General features: G+C 35.3%; 1 protein-coding gene across 3 annotated transcripts in view; it reads left to right on the top strand.

Annotated features, from left to right (window-relative positions):
* PARVA (parvin alpha) overlaps positions 1-20,203 on the top strand; it is a 72,429-nt gene that overhangs the window by 37,897 nt on the left and 14,329 nt on the right. For all 3 annotated transcript variants that reach the window (XM_087878668.1, XM_087878671.1, XM_034417107.3), the window contains 8 exons: positions 10,271-10,360; positions 10,463-10,533; positions 12,576-12,678; positions 13,395-13,535; positions 15,447-15,562; positions 18,400-18,458; positions 18,947-18,966; positions 19,365-19,426. In XM_087878668.1, coding sequence (XP_087734794.1) covers positions 10,271-10,360; positions 10,463-10,533; positions 12,576-12,678; positions 13,395-13,535; positions 15,447-15,562; positions 18,400-18,458; positions 18,947-18,966; positions 19,365-19,426 — 662 coding nt within the window. The remainder of the gene's footprint in view (positions 1-10,270; positions 10,361-10,462; positions 10,534-12,575; positions 12,679-13,394; positions 13,536-15,446; positions 15,563-18,399; positions 18,459-18,946; positions 18,967-19,364; positions 19,427-20,203) is intronic.

Genomic DNA, 20,203 nt, shown 5'->3' with positions numbered 1-20,203 from the left:
TGCCCATTATCTCTACCTCATTTATATTCTAGTTTGTTTTTTATAATCACTCATACAGCATACAGAATTTAAAATAAGATTGCTTGTAAATTATATGACTAAAACAGGGCTTGATGTGGCAATAAAAGTGATGAGGAATCTAATTAAAATGTTATTCTGGGGTTTGTAGGAAAGACACTGCAATGATCTAAATTTTTGACCAAAATTTGCTGGCAAGAGCCAGTGGGAGAGGGTTTACAATGGCCATTTTCAAGTATACAAAGCCCCAGCCTTTTAACTTGGATTGCAGGTGTAACACCCAAAAATAAGAGCAGGATTTCAATCGTGAAATTGTGGCCCCCACCTTGATTTTTTTATGTTTGTTGCTAACAAGAACTATCCTACAAAATTAACTTCAGATTTTATACATACATAGTCCTCATGGGCATTAATGTTTGCCACAAGGGGCAGAGTACATATGAAACAAGCCAAAAGAATCTGATTTTAGAGACAAAATGCAGTGTATTACACATAAGAAGTTAGTTATTTATTAGCCATGATAACTAGAAATAACATTTATTTGCACTGAAATAGTATAAACTATATACAAGTGTATCAATTGACTAATTGTATTTCCAAAATGTAGATCTTAAGCTTATTTTCAAGGTACATATTTTTATATTCTAAACTTTTAAAAAATGAAATGATTTGTAAGAGTAGAAAAAGAATAAAATTTACCAAAGTGTTGTACTTACAGGAAATATTTATAAAGACAAATTAAATCCTTGCTTGTGAGAATTTTTCTGTAAATGCAGTTCTTTTAGTTATTACTTTTCCCTTTTCCAGGTGAAAAGGTTTCATAGATTTATTCAGTTGCTTGTAGAGTACTACTGGTATTTCTCTTATCATGTTTACTATATAACACTATGTTTAAAATGATAAGAGAAGGCAGGCCCTACCACTGTAGCTAATGTATGTCTTCAAAACCATATTGGAAATTTGTTCTCTTGAACAAAGGTATCACCTATATTGATGCATCATTTGACCCTAGTCAAACTAGCGAAGAAATTAGAAAACACTATGCATAAGCATTGCTGTATTAGAACCATCTTCAGAATTCATTCAGGGGAGGGGAAGGGAAGGAAGGAAGGAAGGAAATATTTTTTATGTCCTCCCTAAAATAATTTTTATTTTCACAATTTTATGGCTAAAAGTATCACAATACTGTGGATTTGATTTGTTGTGATAAATTTCAAAAAGAGAAAAATTGCCAGATTTCTTTAAAATAATCTTTATTTGCAAAATAATAAAAATACTAAATGGGCATATTGCTATATATACATTGGAGGCACATTGCTTCTTGTACAATTAGTGCTCTGAAGTATGTAGTTATTCAATTGGAAAATACATAATTTGAGGGGGAAATGTATTTTCTTTCCACTACTATCTGGATTTTCTCATGGCCTAGATAATTTTATCCTATTAACATCAAACATCTAGGTAACTTTAGAATTTTGCATCTGCATTATTTCTAGGAAGGCATAATATAATTGGTAATGACAGTAATTGGCATTATATGGTTTAATTCAATTTCCTCTTCAAGGAACAAAACCTTTTAACCAACCATTCCAGTCCTATTTCTATATTTATTTGTTATGTTACTAAAAGTGCTATACGGCAGATATTGTATTCGTCAATTTTCACAAATTAACCTATTAGTGTTACGTTACCTTTGAACTTTTGATGACCAAAACCATCTCACAAAGTTTTCATTCCTTCTTGATAAAGTTTCAGTTTTTAATTAAGATGTTAATTGGATGGGAGGAAAAAAACATATAAGAAATGGAAAGAACAGACTTCAAGTAAGACTGAGAACTTCTGTTTTTTTCTGAGACAGGGATATCACAGGAACATCTTGTACCCTAAATAAATGTGATAGAGGAAATTGAAATGTTTTTCAAACATCATAAATGTAATTCTACTCCTCTGAAATTTTAGGTGAGATGGTCTGGATGTTTCAGTTTTGGAACTGATTATATAATTGATTTGCTATGGTGTAGTTCAGGAGGTGGTAAATTCAGACTTTTTTTTTAAAAAAAGCCCTCCTTATGGAGCTCTGCAATTTTAACTGAAGTTTAGAACTTGTAATATTGTTATATATTTAATCCCTTAAAATACGAACTGAAAATGAAATATAGTAAGACATTGGAAAAGGCAGAACATAGAAGAAGAGTTTTCTCACGCATTAGCCTGGTCTTGCTCCAATCCCTGCTTTCTACCAGTACTCCAGCTCACTGAGGCTGGATATACTGGATAGCCTCCATCACCCCAGAGACCAGTCAATAATAAGTATTGCTTCTACCACCAGACAAGTTCCTTACCACCACACTAGCACCTGGCAGCCCAGCACTCAGCAGCTGATGGGTGGCTCCAATCCAGCATATGCTATGGTCATTGGTATCATTGCTATGGTTACCAGCAAGAGCTGATTTCTGGATCTAGTCAGTCAGCTCCAGCTCTAGCTTCCTCTCCAGCTCTTGGACCATTTTTTATTCTAATTTTGAATGGTCTCCCACAGGACCATTCCTCCCCAACTGCTCTGGAGGCACCAATTATCCTTCCTGCTAATTACCAGAAGATCCTCTCTGCTCCTTCCACAACCTTCATTCCCCCAACCCTCCCAAACATACTCAACCATTTAACTCCGGTGCCTGTCATAGATTACCATCTCCCTTTTGGCACCATTACAGAAAAAAAAGGGGGGGAGGACTCAGCTGACTCTATCACATGATTTCTCCATTGTTGAGAATGATGTGTGACAAATACAGAAAAGGGGGGGAAATCTCAGAGATGCTTGAAGCTTTTTTCAGATTTTTCATAAACATGCTTTTCCGAGAGAGGTTGCCTGTTTCTGAAAAGAGAAGACAAAGCAGGAAATTGTGTTATCAGTTTTCCCTTCCACTTTGCAGGTTTGTCCATTATTTGTCTTTGAGTGAGAACTGAGAAGAGCAGGAGCAGGATCTAAAGATAGAGCCCAAAAGTTACATTACAATCAAAGTACTCATTGACTATGCAGGTTAAGATATAAATCAATTTTTTTGAGCAAGCCATAATCCACACATAATCTAAATCATTAGGGATGCTTGAAACATCACACTAAACCAAAGCACATGAATCAGTCATGTATAGCATGTAGTTGACTTATATTTACCCGAATGTCAGTGTGAAGACCTGCAGATTGGTTTGAAACTATTAAATAGAGAGAGGTACTTTTAAACCTCTTCTTCTGTGTGAGGGCATAAATAGGAAATAGAGAGGAGAAAAACAAAGTAGGTGCAAGAGAAAAAAAGCAGGCAATCCAGGAAAGAAGAAATGGGTGATTCTGATAGTTGTATTATGAGGGTAGCTATTGATCAAGCAGTGAAAAGAGAACTGAAGAGAAAAGGAGGGGGCAGTTTACCTTGTGCTGCTCCCTTGTTTCTCAGTATATGCACTCCCAGCCTTCACTGCTGCTATAATAATATTCATCCTAATAAAATTTAATGACTGAAGAATTCTGTAAGCTAGTTGGATAAACGATGTTGCACAGTATGTCAAACGTTCAGCTTTCCAGAATGAAATTTTGCCAAAATGAGACTGGCAAACTTTGTTTGCTCTGCAGATGGTGTACGAGTCTCTTGTGGTATCATATTAAATTATATAGGCAGTCAGTCAACTCTATAATGCATTGAGCTTAGAGGTGCAATATGCATTGAGTATTCTGTCAAGAAATGGATTCGGATGCATAATACAGCTATGCAAGACAGCAAAAGAGAGAGCGGTTAAGAAGAGGATTTCTTAGCTGTTAAAATGATGACTTGGATAGTGTACAATGGGATGTGGAGCATTTTGCCTCAAAGGTAAGGGATGCTGCAGTGCTTGCTGATTTTTTTTTTCAGGCTTATTGCTGTGACTGATTATCTGCCCAAAGGATTTGGATATTTTTTTTTTGGTTGCTACATTTTAATTTTTCTGCTAGCTAATACTGTTTATATGTTGCATTACCTTGCTGTGATATTGTGGTAGTAACAGCTATTGAGGTCAACAGTTTAATGATATTACCTCAAATAAACTGAAAAATGTGGGGTTTTTTTCCTTTCCAAAGAAATGTGGAATATTAATCCCAACAATCTCAGATCAGCAATAACTAAAATGCAGGGCCATACAAAAGAAACTTGGAAATAGATGTTTTTCATAATGCAGCCCCCTCCCAACTCAGTCAAAATTGCTTCATGTTTTAGAATAACAACTTTTGTTTTTAAAATCACTTTTTAATTTTAGGTCCTCTTTATTCTGGGAATAGCTGACCTCTCACAGTTGTGCATTATTATTTCTGAACGTGTTTGATGAGGTTTCCCAATGTGAAGATCAGGAACTCCTTTGAATGTGTTCAAGAGCCTCTATTGTGAACAGTTGCATGTGTCCTACAAGTTTTAACCCGCACACACACATAAATGAGGAAAATATAGGGCATAAACTAATATCATTGTACATGCATGTTTATGGTATTTAAAGCTGAAGTTTTTAAAGAGTGAATTTCCTAGCTAGAAAGAGAATAGTTGACAGTGATAACAGTTCTACTACTGGCTTTAAATGATATGTGCTGAATATGTGTACTCAGATTATTTCAGAATCACAGTGGGGTTGGATGCAAATCATGAGCAGACTTCCCAAATGGGCTGTCCTACTGGAAATGGGAAAAGGTAATTTTTGCCAATCCCATCTTCTTCCAGTGCTGACCTGGTGGAATATGTGGTCCTCCAGAGAATATGAGAAGTGGTACAAAAGGCTGCAGAGTAAAAGGAAAATTGATCGAATTCTTCTTTGCTTCAGTACAGCTCTTGTTCCAGCATTCCCATTCACAGAAATACAACCTAGTAGGACTGCCAGAGTTTCAGACTGAAACACAAAATGTGATTCAGAAGACACATGCCTGCCTGTGTAACATTATTGGAACCACCTTAAAGCCAGCTGTGTCTTTTCTTGGGCTCACACTGCTGCTTTCCCCAGATGAGGCACAACCCCAGGAAAAGTTGTACTTGGATATTGGTTTTTAGGTCAGGTGCTGTCTATGTGCCTAATGAAAAATCCAATCTATATTTAGTCCTTTGAATCTGGCTCTCCTTTCATCCTTAATATTTAAGACCATTGAAACATTGCCTGCACATTATAGATTCAGGTTTTCTGTTTAAAAGATACATGCATACATTATAAACCCAGCTTTTCTATTTTATTATCTAGGATTTCTTCTCTCTTCTTCCCAAAGTTCACCCAAACCCAGCCAGTTTTGCCATTTGAGAATCTAGTCATGCAAGAGGCTATAAACCGCTTGGATTGAAGTGGTGTATTTACCCCAATCAGTCAGTCAGTCAGTCAGTCAGTCAGTCAATCAATTATTTGTGCTTTCTCCCCCCCCCCAATCAAAATCTGCCCCCTTCAAGCCTCTGGATCAGTACTTTATTGTGCAATCATACAAGAACCATCCACATTTTGTTATATGTTGTAAACTACTTGGAGTTGTTTTTGAATCCAGCAATATAGAAACATAATAAATATGACCACACAACTTGGGAAACAAGGAGGGTTGCTATACACAAGTCATACTTTGTTTTTCTCTTTTCAGGCGAAAATACAAGTATAAAAGTAGTATCGACGTTATAATGACAACAAAATTAATTGTGTTTGCCAGAACAATAATTATGTAGTGGGCATCTTATGTTACTCTTTCCTTTAATCAATATCTTTGTAACATTAATTTGCTCCATATAATCAGAAGTAGAACAAAACAAGGATGGAATAAAATAGTGAGCAGTTGAGAAAAATTCAAGGTGCCAGGTCCTTAATTTGCATTATATTCCAAACAGTTCTGTGCTGTTGTTTTTCTGACTTCTTATTAGTTATGTTTTATTTAAAAGAGAAATTATGCAACCATGGAAAATGGGCATTTCTGAGAATAAGTAGTAATGCATCATCATCAGATTGATGCCTGTTGTTTGCATACTGTATTCACTTTTAGAAGCGATTGGCTTGGAGTCAGCAATTAATGGATGTGGGATTTAGCTCTGTACAGATGGTTTTCTGAAAAATATTTTCAGTTGTAAACACATCTCCTCTTCCTTCCTTTAAGAATGAATGGACATTTATTGTTTAACAATGTATGGTTTACATTCTGAAGATACTGTTTTGAATGAACACCTCATAAACAGCCATCTGTGTAATTGCAAATATATTTCTATGGAGGCTGTGAAATAACTATTTTGCTCCCAATAATACATTTACACATTTAATTATCAGTTGTTAGCATTTTGTTGCTAAGCTCAAAACAGTTTTTGTATTGTGTGCATATGTCACACAATTGTGTTTATATTTTTAAAATTACACAAACTAAATGAAATCTAATGTGCGCATACAAGTATTCATGCAAACTAAATATGTATCATTTTCTTAGTATTTTTTTTACTTATCTTCATTGCTACTTCCTTTTGATGTCAATCATGGGATTTTTTTCAAATTTAAATATTGAATTGCTTACATTTTCTGAAAAAGTAATAGGATCAATAAAAATGAAAGGTATGCTATATATTAACTTCCCCAATTTGATATTTTGCAGATGTATTGGACTACTAATTCTATATTTTATAGTGAGCCTGCATGGTTTGGGGACTGGTCTAAATTAATTTCCCTTTATGGGTCAATAATAATAATAATAATAATAATAATAATAATAATAATAATAATAATATCACTGAATAAAACATTTACAATATATTTATTTTTGAAACTAGAATGGTACATTGGTTTTAATAAATAACATTTATTCATCCTATTTTATTTTTTAAATATGTATTAATAAACAATAATTGTTAAACTTGATTAAAAAACAAAACCACAAGGTGTTCCACCTATATGAAATAAAATTCTGTCTTTGCATGCATAATTGTTTCTAAAAACTGAATAGGAAAAGAGGTGGTATTTTACACACACACACACAGAGGGAGGGAAGGAGGGAGGGAGGAAGAGAGGGGGGGACTGGAGGCATGTTACTCCCGTAACTAAGCAGTGTGGATTCCATTTCTTTCCCACAGTTACCTCTGTTCAATGTTCACAGAGTTAGTCTGTATACTTGATGGCTTTATGCACTTAGTCTGACTAACCTATTGCCAATGCCACTTTTAGACAGTATTATTCATATTCATGTTCAGCTGCCCTAGTCCCGTGATGGCGAACCTATGTCATGCATGCCGGAAATGGTATGCAGGAAGTGGCACTCCACACGAGCCATTGCCAGTTGCTCTTCCAGGTTCCGGCACACCGGCCAGGTCGTCTTCACTCATGCGAAGGCACCGGAAACCGGAAGAGCAGCTGGCCGGCACGCGTGCATGCACCAAGAAGATGGTCTTTCTGTTTTCAGCATGTGCATGCGCACCGGCCACCTGGTCTTCCAGTTTCTGGCGCACATGCACGCGTGAAGGCCAGCTGCATGCGCATTGGAAACCAGAAGATCATTTTCCCAACGTGCACATGCACACTGGGCGGCTGCTCTTCCGGTTTCCAGCATGCACATGTGCACCAGCCACCTGGTCTTCCTGTTTCTGGCATGTGTGCGTGCGTGAAGACCAGCTGGCCGGTGCACATGCGCACTGAGCGGCTGCTCTTCCAGTTTCCAGCGTGCACACGCGCACTCCCATTTTCGCACTCAGTGCCAAAAAAGTTTGCCAACACTGCCCTAGTCAATATAGGTCAATATTAAAACAGCAGGTATATTGTAGATATATAGATACTTTGAACCATGGCAGGTAAATGCATCCAAATCATTAAATAATTGTAATGTGCATAAAATACCAATGCCCAATCCTTACTGATAGACACCTTTAGAAATGCCTATCATTTATTCATAACTATCTTTATGAGCTAGAAAAAGGAAAGGTCTCAACTCTTTATAATTTTGGAGCGAAGCATTTTACCTAGATCTCTCCAGCCTAGATTACTGTATGTCCTGCTTTGGAGATGAAAGGAGACTTGTATGTCTGATCAATAAATGTGGCTAGAATAATCGTGTATGTTTTTCACTGGTGTTTGATAGTATTGATCATGATGTTCCCTTATGATAGCTTTCTGGCTTGGATTTATGAGGCACATTAGGAGTCTTGTCTATCTAAGTAATATTGTGTGATTCACTTTCATTCCACAGTTTGATAATCCTCAGAGGATGTGTTTATGGGCACACATGTTGAATGTAAACCACTGAAATAAGCCATTTGTATTATGAATCTCATTATCAACAGTTTGTGCATTATAGACAACACTGCTTTTATTTTCCACTAATTCTTCGTTTTGGAGTCTATGGAACTTATAAATCGCCACACATATTCAGTTCTTGGATGAGGGAGAGCAGACTTTATACTAAAAAATTGGATGCTTCTTTGGATTGAAAATTATATTATTTGAGTAATGGAATGTCACTGATGTTGATGGGGTTACACAATTCCTAAAAACACAATGTGCATTTTCGGGATGCTTCTGGATTCAGTGCTCTTGTGTAGGTTTTAGGTGGTCAGGTGTGCTTTTGACAAATCCCATTTTGTGTTCTAATTAAAGTATATTAACTCCTCTTTGGAGCACCTGGAAACCGAAACTATACATTGGTACAGATTTGTGCTAAACAAATAACAAGCCCATTGTACCCAAGGCCTAAACAATAAGGATTATGTTTACAGAATTAGGAAAATATATGTGGCTTCCTCTTTCATTTCTTTTTTCTAGTTAGGAAAGATCAGTAATTGCTTGCCCAAGCAAACATAGACCTGTCCCCCCAACTTTCCCAGGCTTTAAAAAACGATAACTGTTGAACAGCACAGTGTGTTGTTAACCGTTAGTAGCAGCTTCTCCTCTTTTTTTTCTTCCCTATAATCTGAAATAAAGTAGTAAGAAGCCTTCAAGGTGGAATGTTTGAAATCACTAATGAAAGGAAATATAAATAGGCATCAAAAGACATGAAAAAGTCTAATAAAGCACAGCATGGAGGACATGCCTGCATATACTAAAGAAATTAAGCTAATTTAAACCTTGCAGGCACTGCTATTTATGCTTTCCGATAGACTCATCAGTTTCTAGGGGCTTTAAAGGGCAGAATTTATTTATATACTTTTATTTGGGGAAAGAAAGCTGCTTCTAGATTAGTGATGGACAGGAATGTATTCTTCATTGTCGATTTTTGTGTCAGGTTCTTCAAATTGGGGATAGTTTTACTGCTGAATATGATTAGAGATTCAATTCCATAAATATGAAGAGTTCCACAGATATAAGGGAGCAAGAGAATTGGTATTCCTGCAAAACATTGCATATCTTCCCTGGGCCCCATCCCCCATAATCTACCTAGCAGAAATCTACACATACATAAGAGTTGGCACTCTTTCTGCAGTAATTCTGAAGTAAATCAGAACTGGCATCTTAGATGTGCAACATTTAAGGTAGTCCTTGCTTAACAAGGGTAATTGGGAACTGAATTGCCATTGCTAAGTGATGCAGCTAAATGATGATAAAATGAGATATCACGTGACCGTATTGCTTAACAACTCTGGCCTGCTTGCAATCCCACACTCCCTGTTGCTGTTGTTAAGCAAAAATCATGGGTTGTTGAAGACCTGCCACGACTGCAACTTTCTGCTGGCTTCCAACAAGCAATATCAGTGGGGCTGGAAGTTGTAAGTCCTGAGTAACTTGCAAGCAGGACAGAGGACTTGTGGGTACTGCAGAGTAAAGTGTTGTGGAAAGAGGATTCAGGCTAGGGAGAGGTTGCTGCGGTGCCACATGAGTGGATGTGGGTTGAGGAGGGAGTGTTGTGGTGCGGTTTCAGTTTTCAAAACACTTGTATAGAACACATTGTTTTGTATGATTTAATGGGTGCATGCATTCTTTGCATGATTATTGCAATAGAACTGTTTTATCAGTGGCCATTACCCACAAGTCCTCTGGTCTGCTTGCAAGTTTTCCAGGATTTACAACTTCCAGCCCCACTAACATTACTTGTTGGAAGTTAGCAGAAAGTTGCAGTCATGAAAGTCCTCAATGATTTTTGCTTTTTACTCTTATTTCTCAGTTTCGCATTTTGTTTCCTGCTCACTTCACTTTACAATTATGTCTCGACATTGGATAAGAACATAAAGTGCACTCGTTATTACTACCGAAAGGCATTGTAATATCAAGAAAAAAAATTAAATTTCACTAACCTTTTTTTCCCCTTTCCTTTCAGTATCTGAACTACAGGAAGAAGGAATAAATGCCATAAATTTACCACTCAGTCCAATTCCTTTTGAATTAGATCCTGAAGATACTATGTTAGGTAATTTGAAATACTTTTTTTTTTCATTTAAGATGGTGATAAATATGCCTTTTTTTATGAGGAATCTTCCTTCTTCATTTCTTTCCATTTTTTTTTTCAAAGAGGAAAATGAAGTTCGAACAATGATTGATCCCAATTCAAGAAGTGACCCAAAACTACAGGAGCTAATGAAGGTAATACTTGTTCTTTCACTTTGAAAGTAGTCTATAAAATTCAGGCAAAATAAAGTAAGCTGTTTCATTCTCTTGAACTTTATTTTTGTGTTACTGGATCACATCCAGCCTTCTCCTACCACCATTTACTCAAGACTTTACTCATTGTAAAACATATTTCCTGTGTTTAAAGTCAAATGGCTTGTGAATCACTGGATTCCTTTAGCACAAAATAGTTTGCGGATTATAGCTTTAACACTGATTGCTCCCTGACATTTTATTTTCTAAATGGGTTAGATATTTATTTAAAATAGTTTTAATCTTGCTATTTAACTCTGTTAGACTTTCCAAGATATAAACAAATAAACCTGAAATACAACAACAGATAATAAGCTGAACAAAAAGGGAATAATTCATAGTTATGGCAGAATTAAAAATATACCCAGTGACCGAAAATCAACAATCTGCATTTTTAAAACCTTAATCATAGGCACCAAAGACTTGTGAAATTAATATTCTTTAGCATGTGGGAAGAAAAGAGCGTATTGCAGTTCCATTTCTTCAGAGATGAGGGTTTTTTTCCCAGGTTTGAATGTCAATTTATTTAAAACCAGACATATTTGAAGTTTTTAAGAGAAACAATAGGTAATTTTTAAATTTAATGGGAATGCCACAGTATAAACTGAAATTGAAAAAGTAATATCCCATCAATGGAAGATCATTTCATTTCATTTTAATTCACTAAAATAAGGAACAAAATAGAGAAACTATTTTGGCCAATTTTTCCTATACTCTGCAGTCCTTCCCATATGCTCCTGGGAACCCTCAAGCTTCTAGAACAGATTTTTGGAGGATTACAAAAGATAGTTGAAATTCCTGAAAATCATCTTTCCCTTAAATTAACTGTTATGGAGTGCCCATTTTGTAAGCGGAAATAAGATTTAGTTAATTTTGTTGGCCAAAGGGAGTTTCACCATAATTTCTAAACTCTAATTCATGTGACGAGTAGCAGGTTTTTCTTGGTGAGTTGAGAGCCTGATAGGAATTTAATAAAATCAATGGACCACCTACGTTTCATCCAATCCAATATTAGTGACTTTTGAAGATTAAAAAGAAAAAAGAAAGATCAACTAAACTTCTAGCACTGCTGAAATTAGAGATGATAGTTCTAATAATTCTATGCAATTAATATTTTTCTAACAATATGCTTAAGAACAGTCATCCTATTCCAAAAGTTTTCACTACTGAGATTGAGATAATTTTGAAGACACTTCCATGTCCACTTTGCGTAAAGTGAAAGAGAGTTTTTTCTGCTATTCAAAACTTACATATAGCTTTTTAATAGCGGAAAGTGTATCTCCTTGAAAAATTAGACTAAATTTTAGTTGGACTAATAATTAGTCCAACATTTTCTTCTATGAACAAAAAAAAAGCTAAAAATAGAATTTACTGTAAGTGATTTATTTGCTGAGAGAGCAAATATTGGAATGTGAAGAACATTCTTTATTTCATTGTTTACTTCATGTATATTAACTACTGTATATTAATCTTTAGTACTGATTGGAAAACTGAAAAAAAAATTGATGTTGTTTGTCCTTTCTGAATCATTGCCAAAAAAACCCTTCGTAATTGTGTTCATCTGATTACTAGGATCCGAACGTGACTTGAGGATGTCTTTACCTTTTACCTCATGCTTAAATACCCAGTCTTACCCAGTAACTTCTCATCCAGCAATCATCATTAAGTAGATGTAATGTCTACTGATAATTGATTAGAAAAATACGATTCTGCTATAAAAGTAACTTCAATATTTGGGACACTGAAAAATGGGTAGCTTTTTTTTTTAATGTAGCTTAACACATTTGATACAATATAACATACACCAGTCATAAATATTAATATTTCAATATCAATATTTTAATTCTTGTATTTAACTTGATACACTGCATCTTTGGTAAATTATGTTGAGTTTTTTCCTATTGTTTTGAACATCATACTTTTGAACAATATACATTTGCGATGATGCATAGGTAATAATGCTAAATCTTGGTCTCTTAACAAAGGTATTAATAGACTGGATTAACGATGTATTAGTAGGAGAAAGAATAATTGTAAAAGATCTGGCTGAAGACATGTATGATGGACAAGTACTGCAAAAACTCTTTGGTAAGAACTAATTTTATTTTCATGCATAGTGTGATGAAATTTTGCCTTTATACAGAGTGGTTTTAAAAACAAACAAACAAACCCAAGAAATAAGAAAAGATAGGTGCCTTCTGTTTCCTAAGAATAGTTTGTTCCTACTTTTCACAGATTTTATCCAATGAATGGTCACAATGTCTAAACAGCAAATAACCATTATCTTTATATGCCATGTATTATATTTTAAATTATTTTTACTCAGCATCTTAAATTAGACCTCTCTGACTTGAAAACTTCAGTTACATTCTGAAATTTGTCTTTCTGTAGTGCTACCATATTTAATGATGACATTCAGATTTATAGGCCGTTTTTGAGAAAAACTATACTATAAAGTTTTGAAAAAGCGTTACTATAATTAACATTAGTAAAATATTCTAGATTGTTTTATCCAGGAACCTCATTAGTCAATACTGTCAGATATGATATTTAGAAGAAATAATTGTAAAATGTATTGAAATAACTGTGCTTTATTAAAAGTATTGAAATCTGCAATAGAAGGAAAGGTTTTCCTTACTGTACTTAGATTTGCTAGGTGAATTGTCAGTGGTTACTTTTGAAATTTTAAATTAGTTTCTCTATAGAAAATCCATTTTGGAATATGTGGAACAGAATGTCTTCACATTGAACTTGGTACATGGAGTTGAGGCAAAGACTTGTTTTTTCTTCCATTATCACTTCAGAGAAGCTTGAGAGTGAGAAACTCAATGTGGCTGAAGTCACACAGTCTGAAATAGCTCAGAAACAGAAGCTACAGACAGTACTTGAAAAGATCAATGAAACCCTTAAGCTTCCTCCAAGGAGCATCAAATGGAATGTGGACTGTAAGTTATTTATTTACAGTAGAATTTGTACTATACATATTGCATTAAAATTGTGTTAAATTTATTAAATAAGAAAAAAGCCAGAAATGTTTTGTACAAAAATGTTGATAAGTTTAAATTCCAATTGTACATGCCATGTAGCATTCATGAATGAAGGCAAAGTGTTGCATTCGTCAAGGAATATTTTGTTCAAAACTGGAGAGGTCTTTTTTTCTGGTTTCTGATATAATTTGCTATGGGGCTTTGTAGAATAATAAGTGCGAAAAAGACTTATATCCAAGAAAATCCAAAGGAGTTGATTCACAGGAAAATAAAAAGTCTAGTCTATGTAATGTTGTTATTTTTCGTATTGTCTGTTGCCCAGAGAATTTTCTCACAAATTTTGGAGCAAATCCTTTAATACATTTTCCTCCTTAAATTTCGCAAAGAATTTATAAACATGTCCAAGAGATGCTTCTGTTTATCCCTTTCAATTCCTGGTTAGCTGAGTTAGGTTGACAAAAAAATGACTTTCCCAGAAGTATTCCTGGCTAAAAGGATATTAACACTAGAATTCTTTCATCCAAATCAAGTACAGGAGAATCTCCAACTTAGACCACTCACTTAGTACCATTTGAAGTTATGATGGATTCTCCCCCCCTCCCCCAAAAGATATATATCCAAATTTCTAATGGCAGCCTTTGCCTCTCCCCCCAGCCATTTGATTGAATTTTGGGCACTTGACAGCTGACCCACATTTATGACCATTTGTAGCATCCCATAGTTATATGACTACGTTTTACAACATTTTTGCCAGAAACCAGTGTTTTGTTCTGATTTTCGGCAAAAAGCACTGGACAATGGGCTAGTTTATCAACTCCCACATTTGCTTAATGATCACTTAACATTCATTTAACAATTGCTGCAAAAAATATCATGTGGCTGCCTCAGCTTCCAACCATCATGACATATAACAGAAATTTGGGTTCATTATGGTTGTAAGTCAAGGACTTCCTTATATGAGACAATACTCCAGGCTTTATCCTAAATATTGTGCTGGATCATCGTCCATAAAGACTGAAATTACTTCTATATACATTAGGCTGTTTTGCTTAAGCATGTTTGTCCTATAGGTAGCCTAAAAAAAATAAATCTATTGTTTGGAACTATTTCACAGTAGTTTGCAAAAGACCTTTTATCAAAGATAGACAAACAATACAGTTGAATAGATCATTAGTACTGTTACATTGTTGTTCAATAACATGTGATTAATTTTAAATTGAAGCATGCTTAACATCAAATACTTTGACATGGCATTCATGGATATCCCGTTAAGAGAATAATAATGATAATAGTGCTGGAATATAGTTATGAATTATTTCTTTTGATGGCTGCAGATTAGAAATTTCCTATAATAAGTCTTTTGATACCTTGCAGCCCTGTTAGTGTTGAGTACATATACAAAGCCTGCTGTGAAAGATCTTTTAACAAGTTTGTGAGGAATGTTTGAGTCATTCTGTTTAGTAAATTATTGCTCAAGGGTACGAGCTAAATGGACTCATTCATCTTCCTGCAGACATTATGATACTTAAAACTAAATTAAGTGCATGTTATGAATTAAAAAATATCCTTCTCATATTTTATAAATCAACATTGGAATAGTGCAGATAAAGGAATGTTACCGAGGTATCCATAGATAGTACTTAATTCAGCTGCCCAAACCTCTTAAATCACAAGGAGCATGCAACACCTAACCCACTGGAACAATGTTGATTTAGTTGTTTTTATAAGATCCATTGATTTATGGCAGGAAAGAGAAACAGACAAAAATACCCTTGGATTAATCTCTAGTGGGCAAAGTGTTAAAGGATAAAATAGTCTGCATACTGATATAGCAGTTGGGAAGTAAATATTTCAGTTCCTCTCTTTCAGCTGTCCATGCAAAAAGCCTGGTTGCAATACTGCATCTTTTGGTTGCATTGTCGCAGTATTTTCGGGCCCCCATCAGGCTGCCAGATCATGTGTCTATTCAAGTTGTGGTTGTCCAGGTATGAATGAATGAATGTATTTCTGTATCCTGTTGAAACCAGAGAAAGTATAAGGAAAAAAAGGCATGTTTCTGGTTGAACTTTCTTCAGTGAGAAAAAAAGTCAAAAGCACAGCATTTCTTTTTTAGAGCTGAGTGCACTGTTGTCATTACTGATAGCATAACAGCGGAACGGTAACATTAATATAGTAAAGGTTAAATCAGATTTTGGCAAATTGTAACACTGTGGTTGTCATGCAAGAGTCCTAAAGTTAATATTTTTCACCTTTCTGGTTGTCTTGCTCCATTTGTGGCATTCTACTGGGACTACATAAATCTTCTGAAAGAATATGCACACAAATCAAAATTTTCAAATCACAAAAGGGTCTGCCAATTTCCAGGCTTACATTGCTGCTTCAGAAGCTGTTCCCAACTCTGTCTGCATACGTGTGCACATGCATTTTGCTTTACCGAGGGAAATGTGAAACGAAGTGGCAACTTGTGCAAACACATGTGGAAAGCAGCTTGTAAAAGCCAGGAAACAGAGGCGTCTGCTTTGCAATTTGAAAAGAGATGCTTTGTATATGCTCCCCTGGGTTGAAAGCATTTCCCTCAAAGGATTTGCATGGCTCTACTTTCTACTTCAAATATTTGTATTTGCTCACTGAACACAAGTTTAATAAATGCCTCTTTTGATATTACATGTTCAACCTGGCAAATAATATAGATCTTTCTATCAGTTCGTGAATGCCTGCCAGTCCTATGACCTGCGTACGATTTCAAATTCACTGTTTAAAATTATTATTATTTTTACTGAATTTGCTCTTGTCAGTTCTTCAGATATTTTTTTTTTCTGGAGAAAGAGCCTGTGAATATTCTAGCTTCTGTGATAAATATTTCTAAGACCAGCTGTTTTCTGTCTCCTTAAAATAACAGGCAGAAGAAGCTTATATTTCTTATAAGTAACCATACACAAGTGAGATTGTGGCTTCTGGCTTGTGGCTGTTTGGAAAACAAATGCAACAATACCTGCTTGAAAGTAGTTCCCTGGGTTTTATTCAAGAATTACTTCAAGTGGAAGGGGGGGGGTACCTTTTGATTCTTGTAGTTAAGACTTAAAAAATATGAGAATACATCACCAAATGAGTAGGACAAAATGCCACATTTGTAGAATTACACTAGGAGTAATAGAACCAGCTTCCATTATTATCCTAACACTGTAGTGAATAATCACCCTACTTTGAAGTCCTTCTTTCTATAAAAGGCAGAGGACATGGAAGCATGTCACAAAGCCACATGGAAGCAAACTGGGAATTTCAGAGAGAACCCTGGTGATAGCAGATTCCTGCCTACTGTCAGGATCCTGATTTTGTCATGCCAGGCCACAATTTTTATATATATTCACAATTTTTTATATATTCACTGCACTGTAGGTAAATGCATTCAATATATACAGACATAAGTATTGACTGTTCAGCCAGGGAATGAGCTCTGTTTCTCCCTGCTATTGCTTCTCGGTGTGTTGAGAACATTTCTGTCAGCACTCCCAAGTAAACCAGACAGGAAACACAGCAAGATGAACTAATTCCACTTTATTGTAAGGCTACATTAACAGAATCTTGGAAATCTGCAAGTGTTAACTTCCCACTGCCATTTTTAACCATCTCACCAATTCGGGCAAGTCCTTCCTAAATTTCTTTCTCTGACAGTTAAGTGACTACAGCTTTCTCTCTCTCTCTCTTTCTCTCTCTCTCTCTCTCTCCCTCTCCCTCTCCCTCTCTCTCCCTCTCTCTCTCCTGATTGTTCCCTAGGCAGCATGTCTTTCCCTTGCCCCCAAAGCCATCTTAATAAACTATTGTAGTTCCTTGGCTTTGGACTGTTTCTTTTTGGAAGCTGCACATGTATTCAGACTAATTCAATTAGCCTTATAAATTCTCTTATTTAGATATTTAACTGGCTTTTCTTCTGAATTTTGCTTCTGGAGAATCTCCCTTTTCACCACTGCCATCCTTATAAGGGTAGGGCAGAGTTTTCCAGACTTAGCAACTGGCAGTGTTGTGGCATGCAGCTCCCAGAATTCTTGGCAATCAACGCTCTTGTGAACTGAAATCCCCAGATCTGGAATATGCCATAGTTGGAAAGCACTGGTGTAGGAATATGTAAAGCTTCTTGCACATTTCCACAAGGTGTGAAGTGTACCTTCCAGGAAAAAAATGCAGAATAGAATGTGTCTGTCTGTTGGAGTTTGTTGTTCTTATTTCAAAACTAAATCAAAATGCTTATTCCGATTTTCAAACCAATTTCCAATTATTATTTGGAAATTTACTTGGAAATGCTTACTTTGACAGAAAGCATGTTAGAAATTCCAGGTTTTGAGAAAAAAAAAACTATTTAAACGTGAATGTTTATGTAGAATTTTTTTGTAATTAAAAAAGCATTTATTAATGTGGAAATGGGAGAAGAGTTATGAATACATTCACAGTAATGACCAGGTAAAAATAGTCGTCTATCCCCACTCTCCATGAGGTTAAAATATAGGTCTCCATCTAGTCTCTTCTCGGCCCATCTTGTATCATGGATCTTATGCTGCCTTCTGTTTCCAATTTAAAATTTCTGACCTTCCCCTAGAATAGGTATAAGAGTAACATGAATATTCAGCCATAAGGAATGCTTGCCATTAACTTACAAAAATTCCTGTTGAGCTATCCTTATATACATGAGTCAGGGTTCCTTCAGGAAGATTCCCATCTTAGAATTAATAGTTAATAAAAGTATAAATAAGGAAAGAAACTAGAGAGGACATAATCTTACAATTTAAATATAGTCTATTTTATAGCTAATTATTGTTATTTTTTTCAGAAACGAGAAGGAATCCTCCAGTCCCGACAGATCCAAGAGGAAATAACTGGCAATACTGAGTAAGTCAAGTAAGGTTAAGACATGCCAGCTTTACCAAATCTTCCTTGTAGATTACGGGTTCCATTAATGGAAATTTCAAACAGGCTTCACTCCAAATAATAAAGAATAGAAATAATGTAAAGATGTGGAGATGTTCTCAATGTAGGAAGCTTTAAAATCAAGTAATTCCTTAAACAAGAAGGTAATTTCCCCATATATGTTTTAAGGAGTTTTTGTGAGTGCCAACTTAGAGAGAAGTCCAATTAGAAACAATTCAGGTAAGGGCTTTCTTAGTTAGTGGCACCAGATTTATAGACCTCCTACTCCTTGGTCATTCAAGCCTTCTGTGGCTTGTTTTAATGGAATTTTCAGAGTCAAACTTTTCTGTTTTGAATGTAATTAGCAGGTGCATGTTTAATTTGCTTTGCCTATTTCTGCATTGAACAAAATGTATTAAATGACTCTTAAGAGAACTCATACAAATAATTGCATTATTTCTTTTCTATAGGGCAATGTCAGGACGGCATGGTAAGTACACATTGATTGTCGACATTTTGTAGATGTTTGTAAATATTCTCCAACTAATAATATTATATAATTCAAAGTCAATTAAGTTCACATTCTGAATTTTCTTAATTGATCTGTAAATGTACATTTCTTCCAAAGAAGAATACTTTCTTAATAATTAGAAAATAATTACATTTCTTAAATCAATACTTCGTTATACTTTCTAATCTGCATGGCTAGAGAACATTCAAAATAGATTGACGTGAATGTGCATTTGGTAAATAATGGCCAAGGATTATTTGGCTAGACCAAATATTTCTTACTAAATGTAGATGACTGTCGATGACCTTCTGGTTTTGAAATTCCTATGCTTCAGTAATGTAGCATTTAGCAGGTTGTTCTCATCAACTGTATTGCAGAACGAGATGCATTTGACACACTGTTTGACCATGCTCCAGACAAACTCAATGTTGTTAAAAAGGTGAGTCAAAAGTGTTTTTGACACGTGCAATTTAACTGTCTTAGAAACTCAGTGAATGTAATTAGAACTAAACTTTGATGTTGCCAAGACATTCCACATGTTAGTTTTTGTTGTATGCTTTTAATTGCAGTGTGTCATCTAGGTACAGAGCAAAGTATGTACATTTCAAGTTCCTCAACTTGAGGCCAAGAGGGATGGTCTCTTGAGGAACAATACACCACCATATATGTATATCAAGGTGCATGGCATTACCCCCTCTTCAAAAAAACCTTCACAATACCTTGAACCCAACCCCCAATTTACACTAGTTAGGTGAAGCAGGAATCAGTTCCAAAGGTGACCTGTAACCAAGAACATTGTCCACTTCTTTAATATTTATATTTTGAGTAAATCCAAGATATGTTCACAAGATACTGCCACTGTCATCTCACTGGATTCTGTTCATGTGGCATCTAATTCAAAATTATTTGGGTTACAAAATACCTTGCAAAAAAAGTATAGGGAAGCTTTTCTGACCAAACACCTTGCAAAAAGAAATGGGTAACTACTATCTAATAAGACTGCTAGATAGCAATCACCAGGGTGGGAAGTACTAACACTTTTTCCAACTTTAAGTGTGGAAAGTACTAACACTTTTCCCAACCTTACTGCTACCATATAGAGCTGAAGGATCATTAGACAATGAAGTTCCATGATTAACCAAACAGCTCCTCAAGATCTAAAGGATACTCTTTCAAATTACAGCAGTTGAAATAATCTCTGCGTTTTGTAGAAGTT

Source organism: Pantherophis guttatus, chromosome 1, assembly GCF_059756535.1.
Source record: "Pantherophis guttatus breed Tessera chromosome 1, ASM5975653v1, whole genome shotgun sequence".
In the NCBI taxonomy this organism is placed as follows: domain Eukaryota; kingdom Metazoa; phylum Chordata; class Lepidosauria; order Squamata; family Colubridae; genus Pantherophis; species Pantherophis guttatus.
This window is presented reverse-complemented; position numbering and strand designations above follow the sequence as displayed.